Source organism: Monodelphis domestica, chromosome 4 (assembly GCF_027887165.1).
Source record: "Monodelphis domestica isolate mMonDom1 chromosome 4, mMonDom1.pri, whole genome shotgun sequence".
Lineage (NCBI taxonomy): Eukaryota > Metazoa > Chordata > Mammalia > Didelphimorphia > Didelphidae > Monodelphis > Monodelphis domestica.
In genome coordinates this window covers 4,805,024-4,829,546 of record NC_077230.1, presented here as the reverse complement: position 1 = coordinate 4,829,546, position 24,523 = coordinate 4,805,024, and the positions used below count along the sequence as shown (strand labels likewise).

At 43.0% G+C, this 24,523-nt stretch overlaps 1 protein-coding gene and 1 long non-coding RNA gene across 14 annotated transcripts in view; one reads left to right on the top strand and one right to left on the bottom strand.

Moving 5' to 3' along the window:
- DYRK1A (dual specificity tyrosine phosphorylation regulated kinase 1A) overlaps positions 1–7,009 on the top strand; it is a 226,068-nt gene extending 219,059 nt beyond the window's left edge. For all 13 annotated transcript variants that reach the window (XM_056797064.1, XM_056797061.1, XM_056797068.1 and 10 more), the window contains 3 exons: positions 2,522–2,828; positions 2,975–3,099; positions 3,807–7,009. In XM_056797064.1, the coding sequence (XP_056653042.1) occupies positions 2,522–2,828; positions 2,975–3,099; positions 3,807–4,427 (1,053 nt within the window). In that variant the 3' untranslated portion in view covers positions 4,428–7,009. The remainder of the gene's footprint in view (positions 1–2,521; positions 2,829–2,974; positions 3,100–3,806) is intronic.
- Positions 2,441–3,891, bottom strand: LOC130454077 (uncharacterized). The gene is made up of 2 exons (XR_008911744.1): positions 3,787–3,891; positions 2,441–3,502 (listed from the first exon to the last, which is right to left on the bottom strand). It is a non-coding gene; the product is annotated as an uncharacterized LOC130454077 (long non-coding RNA).
- Positions 7,010–24,523: the final 17,514 nt, after the last annotated feature.

The following is a 24,523-nucleotide window of genomic DNA, read 5'->3' as shown; positions in this document are numbered from 1 at the left end:
CCAGTTTTACTATGCCATATCTGACTAGGTCCAGAACAGTTACACTCAGCCTCATTTGCCACAAGTTGTTAGGCAACTGCCTGATAAATAGCTACTGAAGAAAGAAGACAGTATCTCCAGTTTCCCCACTTACAGTACCAAGTCTGTGATGCCCTATCTTCTAGTCATAAAATACCTGCTTTTCTTGGTGGATCTTAAAAAATCTGATTCCCAATTCAGGCTTTCTCTTTTCTTCAGTTGAGTTTTATTCTTCTAGCATTTTCTCAGCCTCTAGTCTCTTTTCCATTGCTCTGCCAGCTCTTACTTTCTCCCACCCCTTTTTACTTTGAGAATGAAAAGTCTTCTTTCTTCTCTTTGATGAAGCTGTAACTTAATTTACATTTAAAACTTCTAAGTTAAGGAACTTGTTCTAGAACAAGTTTCATTAGCCCCTGGCTATTTTAGTAATTTAGAAAGTCTGAAGTACTCTAATCCTTAAAACAAACCAAAAAATTGTTAGTTTTTTTTTTTATTTTTAATATAAGATATACCAAAAATATCCAGGGTTTGAAATCATCAATAAGTAACAGACGAAAGACATTTGTCATCCACTTTCTTTTAATATAATTAATTCACTCTTTAGATTTTTCCTTCATTCTTTTATGCAAGAATCACCCATTTTCCTACCACTTGGACCTAAACTGTTCTCTCCAAAGTTACCAGTGATCTCTAATTGCTCAATACCGAGGCCGTCTCTTAGTAAATTACATTCTTCTTGACTTCTCTGTAGTTCCTAGCATTTTTGACAAACCGATGATGCTCTCTCCTTGGTTCTTGTATACAATCTCCCTTGTTCTCGTCATACATTTCTGCTATTCCTTCTCAACTCTCTTTGCTGGATCATTATCCATATTTTATCCTTTATATTTGGTTTTACCTAAATCCTCTTTTTACCTTTTTTCTTGATGATCTTTTATGCTTCGAAGTGTTCAATCATCTCCGTGTAATGAATTCCCAAATCCATTAACTCCAACCCTCTCTCCAATTCCATGGTCTATAGATACTCAGAATTCAACATATCCAAAATAGAATTCATCTCTCTTTTCCCTGAACCACACTCCCCTTACCCAACAACCTATCCTCCCTCATTTACTTTTTTTTTTTTGACAAGGGCACTCCTATCTTCCATTTACCCAGGATCTTAACCTCAGAGGTACCATTGGCTTATTCACTCTCACTCTTCCCCCATATGAAGCCAATTGCCAATTCTCGTGATTGTTAGCTCTGCTGTATCTCTCCTATCTCCCCTCTGCTTTACATTACACTTCAGCCACACTAAAGGCTCTAATAATAACCTCTGACCACTTCTCCATTTCATTATCCATTCAGTGGCTGAACTATAAAGAGGAAAGAACATCAGCTTTGGCATTGGAGGAGCTGGGTTGAAATCTCACTTCTTGATATACATACTACCCGTTTGACCTTTGAGGAATCTTTTAACCTTCCTGGGCCTCAGTTTCTTCATCTACAAAATGAGGCATTTGGGTTAAACGACTTCTTAATTTCCAATTCTATGTCTGTGATCAAAGGATGTTTCTAAGGGACACAGCTCATGCCACTCCCTTGCTCAAAAAGCTTTAGTGGTTCTTTATTGCCACTAGATAAAATACACATTTTTCCAGTCAAATTGCTATTTATTCTGACTTTCATCTCCCATTCCAATTAGATAACCTCTTAGGAGGAGGGACTGTTTTTTACCTTTTTTAAGTCATCTGTGCTTAGCATAGTGCCTAGCACAGAATAGGCATATAATAAATGCTTAGTGATTCATTCCTTGCTTTTGCACAGATTTTTCTGTGCCTGGAGTCTTAAGCTCCATTCTAAATTCAGTCCAGTTGCCATCTTCTTCCAGAGGCCCTTTCTGATTTTCTTGATTCCAGTATCCCTATTCCGCCAAAGTTCGTGTGTTTACGTTGTCTATGTTCTATATTTAGTCACCCATGTATAAATGTTCTTCTCCCTTCCTCTCCCCAGTAGAATGTCAAATTCTTTGTCTTTATATCCAAGGGACTAACACAATTCCTGACCGTTGGTAGGGGCTTAATAAGTACTTGTTGGAGTGAATTGAATTTTATGTTCCTAGAACCATCATTTATGTCCTTGTCTTAGGAAATCAGGCTGTAAATAATTTCTGCTTAAGATAAACCATTATTAAAAGTATAGGTCTTAAAATAAAAAGTATTTTAAAGGTTTAAATTGATCTTCGAAATGTAAGTAAGCCAGTTGACCTTTTGTGGAGACTAGGGCAATTTCAATGTTTACTACTCTTGTGCTTTGATTGTGATGTGACCAGGGCTTGCAGTTTCCACAATCAAAATGAGATAAAACTGTTATTTAGTTATAATAATATACAAAATGTTTTTTATAATAACATATAAAATAATTTGTGGAGATGTTTCAGTGAATATTGCATTAAGTTGGTTTAATATTGGATTAATTTTTTTCAAATTTGTAGAAAACCTATTTTATTCTTTTTTCATAGGAGTATAAACCGCCAGGAACTCGTAAACTTCATAATATTCTTGGAGTAGAAACAGGAGGCCCCGGGGGACGCCGTGCTGGGGAATCTGGACATACTGTGGCGGACTACTTGAAGTTCAAAGACCTCATCTTAAGGATGCTTGATTATGACCCTAAGACTAGAATCCAACCATATTATGCCCTGCAGCATAGTTTTTTTAAGAAAACAGCAGATGAAGGTACAAATACGAGTAACAGTGTCTCCACAAGTCCTGCCATGGAGCAGTCACAGTCTTCAGGAACCACCTCTAGTACATCTTCAAGCTCAGGTAGATGTTTGCTGATAGTCTTGAAAAAAATGTTGGTACCTTTCAATATTATTACTTAGCACATTTTTTAAAAAGCCAAGCGTCACATTTTAAAATTTCAATTCCATAAAAGCAGCCTTTTTTTATTCTGTTTCGGTTCTTTTAAGGTGGATCTTCAGGGACAAGCAACAGTGGAAGGGCCCGGTCAGATCCAACACATCAGCATCGGCATAGTGGTGGTCATTTTACAGCTGCTGTCCAAGCAATGGACTGTGAAACACACAGTCCTCAGGTATACTTTAAAAATGCTACTGAAGGAAGGAATACACAAGAACTTCCAGTAACTTAAGAGTTACCACCTTGACAATATTAGGTCTATGTTGTCTGTATTACCATATAGACAGTATTTAAAAGATTGTGCTGGTTACCCTGAAACCCAGCTCTCCTGCCACCAGTGATCGCCCTGCTAGCAGCCCTATTGACACATGAAGTCCGAGTCTTTAAGCCATGTTGGAAGACGCTTTCTGTTCGCTTCCAACTTTTGATAACTGACGGCTGACTTCTCCTTCCTAACATGTTTGTGCGTAGAGTAGACACACTTTGGCCGTCACTACAACGTATTTTCTGTACCGGCGGAGTGTGTGACAGACGAGAAACAAGACTTAAGTGCCAGCTTTGCCATTTACTAGTGAAACCTTTGAGAAAATAAAATAAAAGTTAGATTGAAGGAGATCTCGTGCTCCTTTTAGCTCTTGACAATTCAGTAACATTTAGGGTTGATTTCCAGTGTAATTAGTTAAAAAGGCAATGGCTTTCATTTGGGGGAGGGGCGAATGAGGTCGTCAGTATGTAATACGTGATATATTATTCTCTCTATAGAGATTTAAATTTTGTGTGATGACAAAACCACCAACTATTTTCACCCCTCCCCCCCTTAAATACTCGTGTCATTCCTTTCAAATGAGGTGAAAACAAAGACCTCTGTGTTAATTTTTACAGGTGCGCCAGCAATTTCCAGCTCCTCTTGGTTGGTCAGGCCCTGAAGCGCCTACACAAGTCACTGTTGAAACCCACCCAGTTCAAGAAACAACGTTCCATGTAGCCCCTCAACAGAATGCATTACATCATCATCATGGAAACAGCTCCCACCACCACCACCACCATCACCACCACCACCATCACCATGGACAACAAGCCTTGGGTAACCGGACCAGGCCGAGGGTCTACAATTCTCCAACAAACAGCTCTTCTACCCAAGATTCTATGGAAGTTGGCCATAGTCACCACTCCATGACATCCCTGTCTTCCTCAACTACTTCTTCTTCTACATCTTCCTCCTCTACTGGTAACCAAGGTAATCAAGCCTACCAGAATCGCCCAGTGGTCGCCAATCCCTTGGACTTTGGACAGAATGGAGCCATGGATGTTAATTTAACAGTCTACTCCAATCCCCGCCAGGAGACTGGCATAACTGGACATCCAGCCTACCAATTTTCTGCCAATACAGGTCCTACACATTACATGACTGAAGGACATCTGGCTATGAGGCAAGGAATTGATAGAGAAGAATCTCCTATGACGGGAGTTTGTGTTCAACAAAGTCCTGTGGCTAGCTCGTGACTAAATTGAAACTTGTTTGTTTCTTGTGTGTTTTTATAGAAGTGGTGTTTTTTTCCAAAAACAAGTGCAAAGCTGCTTGAATCAGAAGGAGTTTAACACACTGAACCGCTACAAGAGGGCAAAGCTGACTATTTTTTTAAACTTGAAAAGATTGCAAAGGGACAGTGAAGTGTTTTTTTTTTTTTAAAGAGCCATGTCTAAACCCATCTTAATGGATAGCTCAGAGGTGTTACCTCATCTTTTGCCTCCCCCATTTTAACTTGCCACATCTCAATCATAGTGTTTTTGTCTTTCTATTCTACAAAAGTTAATGTTCAGATGTTGGTCTTAGTCATTTGCCAACTAATTTTAAAATAAAAAGTCACTGCATATAATTTACAAAAAGGGCCCCATGCGGGTTTTTTTGGGTGGGGGGTGGGGTTCTTTGGGTTTTTTAAGCCTCCAAACACACATGGGCACAGATATGCAGTACTGTAAGGAAGAGGGACCTTCAGATTACACACCAGATACATTCAGCTGTACCAGGGGACAGTTGTATTGGAGTTTGTAAGGCACATGAAGCATGCTAAGTGGCGGTGATCAGAATGCTCCTTTTCTGAACCTACTGAGGATCAAAGCAGCAATTCTAATGGGATTCTGTGTGTCTCATTTTCTAGACCAGAGTCAGATAGTATTTGGAACGTGGCTGGCCTCATAACTAAGGTGCACTGAGAAGCAATCAACGGGTCAGTTCTGGCCAGTTCTGGGGAGGTCTAATTGGTGGTCTTGGGGATAACCTTTGGCCTTATGGATTTGGACTCTAAGTTAGAAGAGCCTACCATTTCAAATGCAATCACTATTGGACATGCTTTTGCAGACAGTCCTTAATGCTGAAAACACAGAGAATGGGTAATTCAAGAGGCCTTTCTTTTACAATAGACTACGGTGACCCACTCATTGTAAGGTATTGCCAGGTCACTTTGCGTGTGTCATAAAGTTGACTTCCTTATTGGTTGAAGGTCACAGAGGTAGTGGTTTGCGTTTGATGGAAATAGCTACAGCTGTGTCCCTTCCTGCTTTTTACTTTTCTTTTGCTTTTTCTCGGCACGTGGTTTCTCCACCATTACTTCTGCACAAAGATGTCTTCTGTTCATCCTGAACATTTTAAAAAATGCAGAATTTTATGTGACTGCTTTTTTTGCCTCACAATTATGCTGTGAATTTTACAAAAATTTATTTTCTTTTTTTGATAATTTATTGTACCAAAGCTGTTTTTATAGCACATAGATGTCTGTAACCAATAATGTAGCAGTTCTGCACTTTGACACAAGGTGTAACTAGACCATTTTTAAATGTCAGTTGAAAATTATGACTGTACTATTGCTTAAACAAAACTGGAACTGTTGTTGAATTCATAGCCAATACATTTATAACGATCTGTGTACTGAACATAATAGATTGTCATCTAATTCAAGACTCTAACATCTGTTAACATTATCCATGTCTTCAGGCTTCTGAAGGGGAAGGGAGGGGACACGAGATCTCGAAGCTATGAAACCAGCAGTAGTTTCTTGTATTCCTGATTAGCATTCTTGTAAACTTGAAAGGAAGCCCTTGATTGCACCAACAGGTCCCAAAGTGTTAGCATGAGTGAAGCGAAACGCTCGTGGATGTCCTGAAGTTCACAGGCTGTATTTAACAGGTGCCTAGTTTGAGGTTATGCTGCCTTAATGTAACACAGTCTGGCAGTTGCTCAATTTGTGTTCCCACTTACAATTGACCAATATTTCTGAGTGGTCGAGTTGGGAGAAGGAAGAGAGATTATTTATTTGTCCAGGATTGAAAAAAGCCTAAAAAGAAGCAGTAATCTACCTCTGCCAATAAACCCTGTTAAAAAGACCTTAGCAGAACAGCATCTACTTTTTCATCAGTCAATTCGACGTGGCTGACACAGTCAATTTTTTTTCTGAACAAAGTAGGTTTTTATATACAAGACCTTGAAAAGAGAGGCCCAATATGTGTAAATGTGAATGGCTATTTGGAAATATCAGTTTTATAAACCTTTTTTTTTTTTATTTGAAGGATCCTTATTTATTTTGTATTAAAATATCAAGCCTGTGGGTGACAATTTTTGAACTCAGCAGTTCAAAGAAGTTTACAATGAATGAAAGGTTGTCATCTTGAGTATAGCAATATTTTAAAAAAAGAATCCAATAGTTACTGCTGTCTTGGTATATAAAGTTAAGATATTTTATGGGTCAGGTCATTTTTTTTTCTGTGCTGGTTGCCACATCTTAGGAAGCACCAAAAATTAAAGCAGTTTTGAAACCAATATTTACATAAAAAAACCATAAAATCCAATGCTTCTGCATACTGTGTTATGTTACAGTCCAGTTTTGTGTGCTTTACTACACAGTTTGGTTACAGGACTAATGTGCATTGTAAACATAAACAGCATGGAAAAGGTTAAATACCTGTGTTCAGATTGTAAGATCTAGTCCAGACTTGCTGTGTATATTGTAACGTTAAATGAAAAAGAAACGCCCTTTGTATTATAGTCATGCAGTCTTATGTATGATAAACAGTTGAATAATTTGTCCTCAGACTCTTTACTATACTTTTTTTTTAATTTAAAAAATGTAAATATAGTAAAAATCTTCCTATGCAATTACCCTGGTCCAGGTAATGGTCTGGTAGGCATACTGGGTATAACTTTAGTCAAATATGTACAAATATTAGTTACATTGACATAGGCTTCAAAAAATTCTGAAAGTAAAAGTTGGAGGTTTAACAGATCATTTTGAGTTCTTTTTTTCAACTTCATGCAGTAGTCTTTTGCTCTCATCTAGTTTCTAAGGTTTTGTACAGGTATGAAGATTAGATGATTATTTGTGTACTTTGAGGAAAGTATTATTTAAACATTATTCTGATTACTTTTCCGAATAGTAGACGATGAAATGTTAGGCACATTTCTTATGGGGTTCAGAGTTACCTAAACAGATTACTTTTAAGTAGCCAGAAAAGCTTTCTTTTTTTAAACTGTTTTTTTTGAGACATTAGGTCTTAATATTTTTAAGATATATGGAAAGAGAATAGTCGATTCCTTTTTTCTTTTCTGATCAACTCAGATTGGTAAGACATTATTAATCTTATGTAAGACACACAGGCAACTCCGTGAAATATCTGTTCATAAGTAATGAAAGAGTTATGTAGGCAGTAGCATTTTTCAGCATTGATATCTAAAATTTTGAATATTGAAATTTGTTTATATAATGAACATTCAAAATAGTTCTTAAATCATTAGGACTGTAAAAGTTTGGTTTTACCTACAAAATGACTATTGGCTCAAATAATTTTTATCTAGAAAGTGATCTACGTTTTTGGTGGGGTTTATTGGTGGTGGGTGTTTTTTTATTTTTGCACAAAAAGGCCTACAGAAGATCAACAAATGTAAGACAAAGTACTCATAAATGGAGATACTAAACCGTTTCTATATCCTTTTGACTAGCTTCTATTTTTAAAAGATCCCTTAGATTGTGGAATTGAGCGTTTCCTTTGCTGGTTTTATGATGGAATCTATAGACTGCAGACTACTGACTAGGATACCATTCGCATTTATTTTTTAAAAATTATATTTTATTAAGATAAGACAGCACACACAGATTATGTTATATTAAAACTTTTAATTAAAATTTTCCTTGGGACATCTCTTAGGAAACAATTTGGGGCAAATGAGACAAAAAATTCTGCTTTTAGCTTTCACAGTGGAGCTAGATAACTGGCACTACATTTACTGAAATTTCAAAAAATCTTATCAAAACATTTCCCAATAAAATTGCCCTTTCTATCATTTAAGTTATATATGTATGTAGTATTACTGTATATTTCTGTATTTTTACACACACACACACACACACACACACACACACACACACACACACAGCAACACTTTTTGACCAGATCTGTGTTTTCATTAGTCTAGGGAATTTCCTGTTGAATAAATTCCTTCTCCCAATAAAACCAACATCTGCTTTGCAAGCAACTCTTTGAGTGGTTCACACAGTCACAGAATTACCTGAGTCTGAAGCCAGTTTCCTTTATAGTACACCGTGCTGCCTCTCCCAAGTTCCATATAGGATGCAAAATATTAATAAAAATAAGTCCAAGTAAATGAGAAAACTACTATAGACATCCTATGTTTGTGATTTATTATTTATTTTAATGGAAGAACAGGTCCACTTACATGACCACTAAAAGGCATCTTATGACTGAAAACAAGACCCTATAAGATTTAAATCAATATCAGTAACTCCAAGTATTAATTTTATAAAGTTTATTAATAATCACTTGAAATAGAAGGAATAAAAAGGAAATAGAAGTATAAAAACCTTATTATCTAACAAAAATAAGAGCAGGTGAGTAAGTTCTCCTGCCTGGCTCAAATCCAGATTCTGCAGCTGCAATTGGGAAGAGAGAGAAAGAGAGGGCACAGCTACACTTAACAACTTTGTCTCCAAAATGTAAGATATAACATGAGAAGGAAGATAGGAAGCTGGGAAAGAGAGTTTTGGGGAGCAAAATTCTAATTCTACAATCTGTACCGAATTTCATTAGCCATATCTTGAGATCTGTTTTTTTTTTTTATTTAAAGCACTGGATGTGATTGTTCTCTCAGAGGAATCCTTAAGGTAAGTATGTGTTCTACATCCTCTCTTCAACATGTAGTAATTCCTTTCATATCCAATATGACTTGAATAAAAGTGGTGTTATTAGAGCTTTTCCTTAACATTGAAAACCATATACTTGTTCTAATTAGGAATTTTCTTAGTCCATTTTTATCTTTGAAAATGATTAAGATTTATAAAATTTTTCTGAAAACAAAAATCTATATACCTCCTTTCAAAACATCTCCTTTATTGTCAGTCACTGTATTTTTTCCTATTGTTTTTTAAAATATTTGAAGGCAGATATTTTCCCAACAACATTTGGATTATGTTGGGAACCCAGTTGTCCTGTCAGAACCTTTGAAAAACTGAGCTGAAGTGGTATGTAAAATGACTCCCTTGTTTCTACCAACAATTTAATTTTTAACTGCTATTCCAGATCTGTGTAACAAACCGTCAAGATAGAAAATGTGTGGCACAACCAACATATTACATAAGAGTTTTAGGGAAGAAGATGGTAGAATGGGTAAGGAGGAAAGCAAGAAATGCACAATTGGATGGATGAGAAACAATATTGACAACATAAATAGAATTCATTCCTGATTTATGAAGATTATACCAAAGTTTATAGCTGCCTGTTATACCTACTTAATGTGACCAAGTAGTTGACAGGATTTTTCAGACTGCTCTATGTAAGTAGGTAAAATAGAATCCCTTAAGTTTTTATGTACATTTTTCATGTGTCCAAAACACTGCAGTCTAGCTATTTTCAGTTAAATTTTTATTATTGCTGGCTACCCTCCAGTTATTTGAAGTCTTTTTTAAATTTATTCTCAATCATTTTAGAATCTAAGAGTTTCTCACTAGAAACATACCGCAGAGGTGGGGGGATAACAGCCAAAGGAACAATAAAATGGTCTGCAGTGAGAATGACCAAAAGTCTTGTCCAGGCCTGCGAATTGGGAAGCCTAATAGACATCTTGAAATGATGGTTTCCTAGCTTAAAGGTAAGCATGCTGAGCTAAAGTGGGCGATGCATCCCCCAGAAAAAAAGCTGAAACAAGGGTGAGAAACATTAGGTTTTGGTGGGGTAAAGGAGATGGGGGTATTATGGAAGGCAAAAGCAAATTTGACAAACCACCATTCACAGTTTACCCAATAATAACTAATGGAAGAAGGGGAGAAAATAGTTAAGTCTAATAAAGAAGTTTTGATGATTTGGAAAGAAATTTTAGATTTAAAAATGCATTTCTGAAAGACTTGTGTTTGCCTATTAATTTGGAAGAAATGTTCATATTTTTAAAAACATGCACAGATTGTGTTGTAGTGGTATTACATTCTGATGCTTTGAAATAGTCCAGGGCTGATCCTGGGAATTATTTGTCCAAAAAAGAATAGATAACTTTCTCCTACCTTTTGACTTGAACCAATAATACTTTTAAACTATTTTGGATATTTCAAAAAATATGGTGCCTAAAAGGGAATAGTGTAATGAATGAGAATGTCCCAAGTGCTTTAAATTTTTAGTATCTTGGTGTTTTACAAAGCCTGCTTTCTTTGATTGACGTTATTTTTGTCCCCGGCAAATCGCTATCAGAAAGAATTGTTCTGGTAAGACAGTAAATAATGGTCTTGGGTTAGTTCTAGGTGTGACATGTTGTTTTGTACCAAGTAGAGACCCAGTGTCATATTGAATTCAGTCTAATAGGGTGGGACATCAGACAGGTATTCTGAACATTTTCTGAGGGCTTGAAAGGAAACTGGAGAGTAGCCAAAGATACCACTTTGCCCACCATGGGACGATCAGTGTGGATATTAAAAAGTCAGCCGGCATATCAGACAGTTGATCCCCCTGCACACGCTTTCTGATGAGAAGGGGGATGAGGGGAGCATCTAACTGATGTTAGAAGGGAAAGTTGGAAATACTCGTTTCAGGTGCAAATTTCTATGGAGACGATGTGGGCCAAAAGGAATGGAAGCAGGAAGATTTGGGGATCGGGTTCCTCTGTAAAAGCCTTGCTGAGGTACAAGAGACGTCCATCCACGCCTCTATCTGAAGAATGTTCACCCATCCCTTACTCGCTCCCATGGGATTAAATAGCCCCGCTAAATGCACGTGCGGCCGACGTCCTCCTGTTCCCTGCTTAGTCATTCCCAAGTTGTGACCAGGAATTTGTGTTGCTGCTTGAAAGTAACTTGGAAATATATTAGAGCTCCTCCCCCTGCCCAGGGCAAGGGTTCGCCCCGGAAGTGATTGTGCGTTTGGGGTCAGCCAATTCCCCCTCATCAGTAGTTCTGCCGTCCCTGCCCGGAGCCCTTCTTTTACACTCCTGACGGTCTCGTGTCGTTGGCCAAGGGTTAATGACTGGGAGATGGAATTCGACTTAACGGATGGTAACCGTTTGTTTGTTGGAGACTCAGAGGAGGCTTCACTGCAATGGGAGATAGAGACGGCTTCCAAGCAGAGGGAAGAGGGATTCCATGGTGATGGAGCACACAGACCGGAAGCCCGGAGTTGTCTCTGTGACTCGGCGTAATAGAACCCGCCTTTAAGGGGTGGTTTCAAAAGGGACCGCCTTATTGAAAAAGGAGAATACTTGGTAAAAGGGGGTGGAGTTGGGAAGAAGCCCCGCTCTATATTAAGGAATTGAGAGGACTTGCCTGGGTTCAAATGTGGCCTCACACTTCCTAGCTTTGTGACCCTGGGCAAATCTCCTGACCCAGTTGCCTAGTCCTTAACCCCGTATTGATTCTAAGACAGAAGTTGAAGGTTGACAATGCGTGTCAGAGACAGAGAGAGAGAGAATCTGGACGCCACCACAGGTCGTTTGAGTGGTCTCTTCATTCTTTAGTGCAGGGGCCCCCAAACTACAGCCTGTGGACCACGTGAGCCCCCCCAGACCATGTATCCAGCCCCCACCGCACTTCCGGAAGGGGCCCCACTTTCATTGGCCATCTGTGGGAGGAGCTGTATGTGGTGGCCCCACAGCGCACAGCATCGCTCAGGTACAGCACTACTTCCGGTGACATCATCCTTGGTGACATCAGCAGGGATCTGGGGAAGGGGATTCCGCCCTGTGTCTACGGCTGCCCAGTATAGTGGTGGCAGTGATGGGCTGTGCATGGTGGGATGGTCCATCCCAGCCAGCCTGCAGCCTCCACTATCCCAGACAGGGTATACAGATTTGTTCATAGTTTTTTTATAGTTTGGCCCTTCCGCGGTCTGAGGGACAGTGAGCTGGCCCCTGTGTAAAGTGTGGGGCCCCCGCTGTAGAGACGGGTCCTAGCAGTGAGCCACTCAGTAATCAATACGGGTAAACGATAAAAGTCCATCCGCAGTCGATGCTGAGAGCGAGAAGGCGAGCCTTCATTTCTGGAGGGAGGCCAGGCTCTAGATGACGCTTTTAGTGTCCCAAAGACCCTCCAAAGCAGGCTTCTGCTTTGTCATTGTAGGCGTGGCCGCGATCACTGAGCTCTGTAGGCTGTCTACAGCACGGTGCTATGTGTAATCGGAGACAGACCTTTGCTGAGTACACGGCATGTCTGTGCCGCTGATGGTCACCAGAGCCCACCGAGGCACTGTCTGTTCTCTCCTTAGAGACTTTGGGGTGACTGAGTGTGCTGCTCTGAGCCCCTCGTCTTTAGGGTTGCCCTTTATTAATCCATCATGAACAGTAGAGTCCTCTCCTGTCTCCATCCTTTAGTCGACTAGAGGTAGGATATGCCTCGATCAACCCTGCCGCTTGCTTCATGCAGATCTGCATTAAGAACCCTTCTAAGAACGCCCATTATTCGAGCTAGGAAGCAGGCTGGCGGGCTTTTTGTGACCGCTACCTTCTCCCTTCCTATCAGTGCTGAGACCAGGCGGAGGGGCTGGACGGCTTGCTCAGGGATCAGTCAGCGAAGGAATCCCTGCAGCCAGGTTTGACTGCGGTCCTCTGGGCTCGCCCTTCTCGCCAACACTGGCTGCCTTGACTGGTCCTTTCTGAGCTTTGCTTATTGCCCTTTTTTCAGATTGGAGTCTCCGCCACCCCCAGTGAGTATCTTCGTTTCAGACCCCTCGGTGCGCTCTTGTGTTCTCGCCAGCGTGGAGGTCCTCTCCCCCCCCCCCCCCCCCATTTTAGTTTCATCCTTGGTTCCTTTATAGACACATGTAGGATTGCCACAATGTAGCCAAGTGTCGGAGCTGCTTTGTTCTTTGTGGTCCAGAGTTGGTTCCACTCATCTATCCCGCAGGCTCCTGCCTCCCCTTTTCATCATTAAGTGGCATCTAAAGGACTTGATGTCTGTAACGGTTGGAAGTCAGATGAAAGCAATAAGGACAGTATCCGGAAGCATTTTCTGTGTTAAGACTCCCTGTTTGACTGTTCTGATGTCTTCTGGTTCTGGCCATCTCCGGCGCCTCCAGGTTCTCTTATTGGATGGAGTATTCGTGGTGTCTATCCGCCTTCAACAGCTTTTCATTTCTCGCTCCTGTTGGCTGTTGGCCCGTTTTTCCACAGTTCTCACCCATTCCCGCCCTGGAACCGAAGCCATGAGCTCGGAATGGCGTGTGGGTGTCCCTGGGAAGCTCTTGAGAGATTTCTTTGCCGCTTGATCCTTTGTGATCGGCAAGCGGAGGTTTACCCAAGGCTGACTTGGTGGGGGCCAGGAGGGGCCGCCATTCTTTTGTAGACACACAGAAGCACTGCGACAAGGGCTGACTGAGCGTCGCACAGACTCTCTCGTGTGTTCCTGTATTTGTCGAAGCATTTCCAGTGCCGCCAACTGATGGTCACCTAACATGGTCCTGTCGCCGTGCTTCCTCTCTTCGATCTGCTCTCAGGGAGGTGCTGTCTCGGGGCTTCCTCTTCTCATTAGACCTCTTCATCACGCCTGGCCAGGACCCGCTCATGGCTCTCTCTTCACCTCTCCGTGATTCCAGCAGGCTCCGCCGCAGACTCACCCGCCGGCTTCCCCCTCCTCTTCCGGGCTCCTCACACCTTCCTGCACCCTCTGCATGCGCCCGTACCTGTCCGCTCCGCCGTCTCATGACTGCCTCTTTGCTCCCCGTCCCGGGGTTCTTCTCTCTCACACCCTCGCCTATTCCCTTCCTCATTCTGCTGCGTCGCCTCCCCCCCGCTGGACTTTGCCACGGCAGGACCGTCCTAACAGCGGACGTGCCGCCGCTTAGTCAGCACTTATGGAGAGGTCGGTCTTCGGGAGTGTGTCCTGGGTGGGCGTGCCTGCGGGCAGCCTCTCCAGGAGCGTGCGACGAGGACTCGCCCGAGGCAGCCTCACTCTCTCTCAGCAGGCTCCCAGCTGAGAAGACCCTGTGATGGCAGAACATCAAAGGTAGATCCAGACGTGGGTTCAGGGAGGTCGTTTGGGCAGGGGACAAAGGAACGGGAGGTTCTCCTGGGGAGAGGATCCTGGAGTAGGGAGGGAGGCAGCTGACCAATGAGAGCTGCTCCCTGGAACGGGTTTGATTGTTTGTGCTTAGATCCAAGGGCAGGATTAGAAACAAAGACGGTGTCGGGGGAATGTGAGGAAGGAAACGGACTCCCGTGGGCGGGGTCCTCGAACTAAGCGCCTGTGGGGTGTGCCGTGAGGCAGTTCTTGTCCAGTGATGTGAGAACAGGAGCCCCTTCCCGTGCTCAAGACGTGGGTCTCACGACACGTCAAGCCTCCTCCTTCAGACCTCCTCTCCATCTCTCTGTGGCCAGGAGCAGAAACCTTCCTCCCTTCCCTTTCCACGACCACCCCCAGGTCGTCCCCGGCTCTGACAGCGCCCAAGTGACGGCCCATCTCTGCTTCCATGGTCTGCCGTCGTGGGAGGAAAGATCCGGCCGGCGACACCATGGCAGAGACGAGGCCCCGGCTCAGCACGCCATCAGCCCCCTCACTGGGAATCAGACTTCTGAGCCCCTTGATGTGAAGGCACAACACCCGTGATTTTAGCCACTTGCGCATTTGTGGGCTCGGGCTTGGAAATCATGACTTTGCAAAGGCATTTCTTGAGAAAGAGAAGCATCCGTCTAAGGGGAGTTTACAGCGCCGCGCTCTGTTAGCTCAGGGAGAGCGAACGTTTCCAGAAATACTTCCAGAAGTCCAAGGTTTCCCTGTTGTCTCGGCTGGGGTGAAAACCAGTCATTCTTTACCCCTGCTGTCAAGGAATAAAAATGGAACTTTAAAAGCTTCTACCTCGAAGACCACTTTTGTGTACTCATCTTTGCTTTTCGTATCCATACTGTCAATACAAATGAAATCCATCTTTCTCCTTATTGCCAAAAATGTAAGAAACCTCCAAAGCAGTCCGTGAACAGTCACTAAGCACCTACTAGGCCAACCCCTGAGCCAGCAACTGAGGGTGCAGCCCCTGCCCTCAGGGAACGACACAATCTAATGAGAAAGACAACATTGTAAACAAGTTGCTGTATACGGGGTGGATAGGAAATAGTTAAAAGAGGGAAGCCCCTAGAAGAGGAGTTGGGAGAAGCTTGCTGTAGTGATAGAATTTTAGTTGGGACAGGAAGCTTGGAAAACGAGAAGCAGAGAGTATTCCAGGCCTAGAGGACAGCCCGAGAAAATGCTGGCAGCTGAGAAAGGGAGTGTTTTGTTCATCAGCAGCAAGTCCAGAGTGGGGGCCACTTGGTGAAGGATTTTGGTTTTGGTGCTGGGGTGTAGATAGTGGAGTGTATAGAAAGGGGGAGGGGTGGCTGAATGATAGTGGGGAGAGGTCTCAGCAGATCCACCAGCAGGCTATTGCAGTAGGACGAGCACTGAGTAATGAAGGGGTGCACCGCATGACACGGACGTATTTGACAATTGCTACAAAGAGGAAATCCCCTTTGGCAGGAGATGGGAGCTCAAGAGGACACCTTGAATCTAAAGGGCCAGGAGGATGGCAGGGCCCCTGACAATAGTATGGACCTTTGGGAAGGAAGAGGGTTTAGAGGGAGAGACAATGAGGTCAGTTTTGGACCTGTTGAATTTAAAATGCCGATGGGACAGCCAGTTTGAAATGTCTGAAAGTCAGAGATTGGAAGTTGGCAAAGAAGGTAGGGTAGGAGAGGTAGATTGGAGAGTTGTCAGCATAGAAGTGGTAACAAAAACCATATAGCTGCTGGGATTAGCAAGTGACTTAGATGAGAGGGAGAAGAGGAGCCGGGACAGAGCCTTGTGAGGCACCTTCAGTTAGAGGGCATGACTTGGATGAGTGTCAAACAATGGAGATGGAGCAGGAATGGGCTGATAGGTTAAAAAAAAAATCCAAACCCTAGAGCAGTGATGGCAAACCTTTTAGAGATGGAGTGCCAGGGATAAAGCATTCTCATTGGGCTGCTGGGTGGAGGGGCCTGTGAAGTAAGGAATGTCCTCATCCAAGGTGGAGAGGGAGAGGGGAGAGCTTTGCTCCCTTGAGCTGCCCACCTTACCCCCTGTGCATTGGGCTACTGGACAAAGGGGCTGGGCATGTAAAAATGTCATCAGGTGCAGTGGAGCAGCTCTGCCCGAGTCCTGCCTGGAGAGAAGAGAATGATCAAGTAGAAGAGGGTCGTACTTTGCAATTAAAAGAGCATTGGTAACTTTGGAGAAAGCAGTTTCCCTTGAATGAAGATCTAAAGCTAGATTTCAGGGAGTTGAGAGTGAAGAAGGAGGCATTTACTAGAAGAAATGCAGGACAATAGTTACAAGGCTGGAATAATCAAGGTGAGGGTCTTTTAAGTCTCCTCATTTTGCCAAGTAAAGGTTTCTTTGAACCTTGTGAATGCACAGTCTTTTCATTTCTTTTAGGTTATTTCATTTCTAATTTATTTGGGTAGTTGGATTATACCAAATCATTCATGTAGATCAGACATTTCCCCCAATTATTTGCTATGTTTAGTCTCATAAGCCTCTTTCTAAGCTGGAGAGGAAAATGTATACATGATCTAGGTGGTTCCCCAGCACAAATAAAGGCTCTGAAGCTTCACACTGCAGAACCACTGGCGTTTCAACTTTTAATTTGGCTTCAGTTCTGTGTGGCTCACCAACTCCTCTTACCTTAAATCAGGGTACATTTTCATTCTCCCAGGAGGGGAGAGACATCTGGGTGGTTTGTTTGTATGCACATTCCCCAAAGTCTACTTTTAACAGTCCTAAGGAGCTACAACCCCCAAATCCACTAAGGTATTTAAACCATACATCATAGTAATTTGGAAATCCGTGTTAAACATAATTCATTTACAAATATAATATCAAGGGGCAGTTAGTTGGCTTGGTGGAGAAAGAGGCAGGCCTGGAGTTGAGAGGATCTGGGTTCAAAGGTTACCTCAGACACTTCCTAGCTGTGTGACTTTGGGCAAGTCACTTAGCCCTGCCTAGCTTTTACCACTCTTCTACCTTAGAGTCAATACTTAAGACAAAAATTAAAGTTAAATAAAAAGCCACCACAAAAATGTAGTGTCTAATGAGTTTGTAATCCATAAATTTATGCATCTGAGAAAAGGAACTCTTCTCATCTCTTTCTTCATTCCCAAGTCTGATCAGAATTAGGGGCATAAAGGTGGAGCTTTGGCCTTCAAATATGTGGAAACTCCGCAGAAAAGTTCTTACTGCCTTTCTCAAGACACAAGATACAGACAGTACATATTCTCTACGGAACATGAGCACACAGAACTGGTCACGCGAAGATTGTCCGGTCTAGGATTCCAGAGTCCCAGATAGGGAGAGTGTGGGGGAAAGAGGGCACTTTCAGACATTTTCACTGTTTCATGCCTGGTTTTCAACTTTTCTTTCTAGAGAATCTTAAATGATCTTCACGTGTCCTCGTAATTTCTGCTTCCCAAACATACCAGTAGCCCTTTTGAGGAATGGGAACTCCCACAAACCCTTTAAAACAGACCACTTGGTCCAATCGGTACTCCTCTGGCCACTGCCCTATTCTTCATCCGTATATCCGCCTAACACGGGGAGAGGCCAGAAGGACCTTTTTCCTGTCGAGGCTGGGGTAGACCTAGTTGGGTGCACTTCCTTGGCTTGATGTATCCCAACACCTCTTTACCAGGTAAGACCAGAGCTGTAAGGAAGCAGAACTTAACTCCAAAAGTCTATTTGTAGATTCTTCCTCATACCCAGCACAGCATTCCAATGTAAGAATGCTGGCGACAACAAGAGGGAAGCCTCTTGCTTACTGTAGTAGTAGTCTCTTGGTAACCGAGGATTGTCTTTGTGCGTTTTTGTGCACAAAGACCCTTGTGCGTGAAGGAGATTTAAGTGGAAAGGTCGATGCACAGAGACAGTCCCACTCTCTCGGCGTTGGAAGCCTGGTCCAGTGGCATGAAAAATCGTTACACCTGGAGACTTCCTCAGCTGCCCTGGATGGCCGTGTTGTCTTTTGTGCTCCAACACGCCCTGAGCACGCCACAGTGCTTTGCTGCGTCGCCCTCTCAGCCGTTGAACCTTCTTATTGGTTTCTTCCGTCTGTTCAGCTGAAGCAGTCTTCACATGCTGGGTGAGCAAAGCCCTGGTTCACCAGGGGTCGACGTCGACCCGATGGCTGCCCTCACAAGGTTTGGCCGGCCTGTGGAAGCCATTGCCCGGGGTGTGGCCGCTGCCACATGCTAGCAGCTACTGGGAGCCACCAGTGAGAGCTGGGTGTCAGGTGGGGGTCAGAGGCTGGAGAGCTGCCCTAGGAGGGCACAACAAGCCCTCCATACCAGAGATACTACCCCTCCCTGAGCACCCCATACACCCCATACACTTGCTTACTAGCTTGCTGAATATGAGGTCGCAGGGAGCAGGATTTGGACTTCTTAGCATATCCAGCTAAACACTTGGAAACAAAAGGAGGCCCTCCCCCGACTGTTCCTCTGGTACTCCGCCTTGTATTTGAGTCCCTAGTCAAGGAAGAGGTGCCGCTGCTTCCATCATCTTGTCTTAACTCTGCAACAGTCTCCATCTAAACGATTCAGGTGTAAGAGACCCGTGGAAGGGAAAGTAGGTTGGAGAGAGAAAGCAAACAGGTGTGGCAATTAACGATGTGATTCCTGGGGCAGCCGGATGCCTAGAGATGGGAGGTCCCAGGTTCGAATCTGCCTTAGACATTTCCTAGCTGTGTGGCCCTGGGCAAGTCATCACTTCACTCCCCTGGCCTAGCCCTTGCCACTTTGCCTTGAATCGGCCTTAAAAAAAAAAAGTGATTCCTGTCAATATCTTTGTATAGAAAATATACCAAAGGGCCCAGGCTCCTCCAATTAGGCTAGTAAACACTGTCTAAGGTATTAGAAATGCCTTCAAATTATATTCTAATAGGCCTTCGATTGTCTGAAGAATTTCAGGAAAAGGATTCCTGGTGCCCCGAGGAACATGAGTGATCATTGGAGCCTGGGGGCTGACATGGCCAAGAAACTTTAGGGAGGGGCACCTCGGGGATCCTGGAGTCCAAGAGCTGCTCTCTTCTGACCTGGCTGAGCTTTCGCCAGGTTCTCGGGGAACTTCCCGAGGCCGAGACTGTAACTCCTCCCACTTTGCTACATTTGACCGGAAGTCAAGACGTGGAGAAGCAGAGTTCGGAGAGCAGCTCAATGAGCACTTGGAGGTATTGGCTGCACAGAATAGAGGGAGACCCTCGCCTCAGGGCTTACATAGCTGCCGGGTTCTGCCATCACCTTGGGCACTGGGGTGAGGCGAATGGAGATGAAGTGACTTTTCCAGGGTCACACGGCCATTTGGACTTGTCCTTCTGCCTCCAGACCCGATACTGCCGGTGAAACCATCTGCCAAAGGAGCCCGGGCAGGGCTGCGCAGCCGCATTCCTTCCGCAGGAAGCCGGGTTCGTGGGCCAGGAATCGGGCGATCATGGGAGTCGCCCACACGGTACCAAGAGCTGATGCTGCACAGGGTAGGGGACTGGCTAGCTGCAAAGATCGGGCTTATTCCAGGGGGAAATGCACGTGTGAGGACTCGTTGCAGATATGCTGACAGCAAGTCCCCGAGCTGGGGCAGAGCTCCTTCAGGAGAGAGAAGCGGACGTTATCCTGTGCCTGCTCGCCTGGTTTTCCTTTCTGTTCATTCAGCCCTCTGGCTTTGCTTCCTTGACTCTGAGGTTCTCCCCCACACGCTGCCTCCAGCCTTGACGTTCCACCTGAGACCTCTTCTCCAAAGGACGTGAATCCCATCATCCCAGCAGCGACAAGTCCATCCGCATCAGTGCCAGCCCATCGCTTGTCCTTGTCCCTCCCAATGGAATGACCCCAAGATGGGGCTGTTCCACTGTTCTTCCTCCCCCTTCACTTCTGTGGCTTCTCAGAGCATCCTCGATTTAAGGTTCCAGTGGAAGTCCGAGGTCCTTAGTCCAAGCCCTCTATCTGACCAGAGAGGAGGACTTCTGGCCCACATTCTACAATTTCTCCCACTGTGCCCTGGAAGCAAAAGAACATGGTGGTGGCGGAGGCCCCGCCTTGGACCTGGAGAGCCTGGACAGCTTTCCAGAAGGTGGATCTAAAAATGATTTTGAAGTAGGCAGTTGAGCAGTCAGGAGTTGGGCCAGAAGCGAAAGGAAATGAAATGAATAGAGGCTTGGGAGGAAGATTTTTCCCTCTAAAAAGAAGAAGGGTAAAGATTAAATGCCTTGGAATTTGGTTGGCTGTTCTGGGCTCCAAATAGGCCTGGACTGTGGAAGGAACATCGTCTTTCTGGAAAGAAAAATCATACACAGCCATATTATGGGAGCCGAGTGGCGAGAATCTAGAATCGGAGAAGGGTTTTTCCTACCCTGACAGAATCCTAGATGGTGAAGAGTCTTTTTGCTCCTCAGCCCCCATTAAATCCCCTCCATTGTAGGATAAAAGGAGTGAGAGAGCCTCCTAGTCTGTTTATGGGGGAAGAAGCAGCACCTCAGGTGAGGAAGAATATTCTTGGCTTTGGGGTAAATGCTCTGTTGCTACTTTCTTATGCTTTCTCAATAAATGCCTTTGCTTTTAAGCAGGTGCTTCCCCTGGATGACTCGTGAATGCACACAAAAGTGGACATCTTGACCACCAGCACCACTGCTGTCCTCACCACGGCTGATATTTATATAGCGCCTACTATGTTCCTGGCTCTGTGTTAATAAGCACTTTATAAATATCATTCAGTCCTCACAACAGTCAGTTTGAAATGTCCAATAGGATAAAAAAAGGTGGGGGGAAGGGAAGGGACTTACTTGTACAAAAATACATATAGCAGCTCTTTGTGTGGTGGCAAAGAATTGAAAATTGAGGGAATGTCCATCAAGTGGGTAAAGGCTAAACAAATTGTGGTTATTATGATGTGTAATTAGAAATCTTGTACCCAGGAGCCCCCTCACTTCCTGTCATTATGTGCTGACATAGACAGAAGATAAATTGGGTGGAGTTCCACGGTTAGCTCTCCTTCCTTCCTGTGTCATGACTTTGGTGGAGCAGGCTGTTTGGGCAGGTAGATTAGCCAGGGGCATGTAGCTTTACTTTGTTACTTCTAGTGATTATTAATAAAGCTTATAAAATATGTTTGGAGTTATTGTGTATTAACTTTAATTTTGACAGGTAGATGATAGTGATGGATTACTGTTGTGCTATAAGGAATGATAAACAGGATGATTCAGAAAGAGCTGGAAAGACCTACGTGAACCGATGCAGAATGGAGTAAACAGAACTAGGGGAACGCTGTACACAGTAACAGCAATAATGTGGGATGATCAATTGTGAAAGACCTCCAGAAAAAGAACTTAGTCTGAATCATGTGATTTTTCATATGTTCATATGATCGAAGCATATGATTTTTTCTTTTTTTACTTTTTATTTAGAATATTTGCTCATGGTTACATGATTCATGATACTCCCCCCCTTCCATACCTGACAGGCAATTCCACTGGGTTATACATGTATCATTGTTCAAAACCCTAATCGTATCCCTATTACACTATGTGATCAATCCTATGTTTTTCTTCTGCATTTCTGCTCCCTCAGTTCTTTGTCTGGAAGTAGATACATTCTTTCTCCTAAGTCCCTCCGAACTCTCCTGGGTCACTGCGTTGCTGCTAGTAGAGATGTTTATTACATTCAGTTGTGCTACAATATCTCCGTCTCTGTGTACAATGTTCTCCTGGTTCTGCTCCTCTCACTCTGCATCACTTCCTGGAGGTTGTTTCAGTTCACATGGAATTGCTCCAGTTCATTTTTCCTTTGAGCTCAATAGTATTCAATCACTAACATATACAATTTATTCAGCCATTGCCCAATTGATAAACATCCCCTCATTTTCCATTTTTTTGCCACCACAAAGAGCACAGCTATAAAGTATTTTTGTACATGTATTTTTCCTCATTATCTCTGGGGTACAAACCCAGCAGTGCTCTGGCTGGCTCAAAGAGCAGACAGTCTTTTATCGCCCTTTGGGCATAGTTCCAAATTGCCCTCCAGAATGGTTGGATCAATTCACAACTCCACCAGAAATGCGTTAGTGTCCCAATTTTGCCACACACCCTCCAGCATTTATCACTTTCCTTTGCTGTCATATTAGCCAATCTGCTAGGTGGTATCTCAGAACTGTTTTAATTTGCACTTCTCTAATCAGGAGGAGGATTTAGAACACTTTCATGTGCTTATTGATAGTTTTGATTGTATCCTGTGAAAACTGCCTATTCATGTCCCTTGCCCATTTGCCGACTTGGGAATGGCTTGATTTTTTCTGTAGATTTTTTACTTAAGTTCCTTATATATTTGGGAAATTAAACCTTTGTGAGAGAGTTTTATTATAAAAATGTTTTCCCAGTTTGTTGCTTTCCCTCTAATTTTGGTTGCATTGGTTTTGTTTGTATAAAATCTTTTTTTTAATGTAATATAATCAAAGTCTTTCATTTTACATTTTGTAATGTTCTGTATCTCTTGATTCATTTTAAATTCCTTCCTTTCCCACAGATCTGACAGCTCTACTATTCTATGTTCACCTAACTTATTTATGATTTCACTTTTTATATTTAGGTCATTTACCCATTTTGAATTTATCTTGGTATAGGGTGTGAGATGTTGATCTTACCCTAATTTTCCCCAGGCTTTTCTTTAAGTCATCCTTCTCATCATTTCTTATAGCACAGTTGTATTTCATTGCAATTATATACCACAACTTGTTCTGCCTTTCTCCAACTGATCCCTTCAATTTCCAATTCTTTGCCACCCCCCAAAGAGCTGCTATAAATATTTTTGTACAAACAAGTCCTTTCCCCTTTCTTGCAAATCTCTTTGGGATATAGACCTAGTAGTAGTATTGCTGGATCAAAGGGTATGCACAGTTTTAAAGCTGTTTAGGCATAGTTCCAGATTGCTCTCCAGAATGGCTAGATCCAGGAACAATTCCACCAGTTGTGCATTAGTGTCCTAATTTTGCTACATCTGATCTAGCATTATTTTTCTTTTCTGGCCTAGTAGCCCATCTGATAGGTGTGATATGGTCCCTCAGGGTCATTTTAATTTGCATTTATCTAATGGAGTGATTCAAAGCATTTTTATGTGATCATGTAAAACCTTGATTTCTTTATCTGAAAACTGCCTGTTCATATCCTTTGACCATCCTAGCCATTGCGGAATGATTTCTATTCTCATCAATTTGACTTAGTTCTCTATATATTTGAGAAATGAGGCCTTTATCAGAGATACTTGCTGTAAAAAATTTTTCCCCCGCTTTCTCCTTTTCTTCTCTTAAATTGGTGTCATTTGTGCAAACCCTTTTTAGTTTGATAGAATCAGTTTTCCATTTTATACCCTATCATGCTTTCTCTCTCTTTCTGTCATAAATTCCTCCTCTATCCATAGATTTGACAAGGAGAGTATTTTATGCTCCTTTAATTGGCTAATGGTGTTATACTTTTTGTCTAAATCATAGACCCATTTTGGTCTTATCTTGGTATAGGGCAGGGTTGGAAAATCTTCCAGTTCGAATGCCCCGAGGTCAGATGTAAGCTGTTTGTGAGCCCCTATTACCAGGGAGAATTGAGGGAGGAAGTACTTGTATTGGGTGTCTGGACAGAGGGCTCAAGCATGCAAAAAATGCCCTCCCTGAGCATCAGCTGCACACTACTGCCATGGCTTCTCCAGAGAGGGGAGAGGGTATAACCTGTTGTTCCTTGCCTAGTTTCTGCCATACCTGATCCATACATTTGTCTATAGTGTTGGTCTGACGTGAATGCCTTCGGGGGGGCTTTTAGGAGGGTGGAAGGATTTGGGGAAAAGACAATGAATTCTGTTTCAAAAGTTTTGAGTTTGAGGTATCTAATGGGTTTACACTTTTAAATGTCTAACTGTAGTTAGTGATGTGGGACTTGAACTCAGGATCTATGAGTCATATATAAAATTATAATTAAGCCCATCTTAGGCAATGACATCAAAAAGATAGTAGTAGAAAAGGAAAACTAGAAGCTTGACAATAGTGCTTTGAAGAGCGTTTAAAATTGGAGCAGGGAGTATTCTATTAATGGTG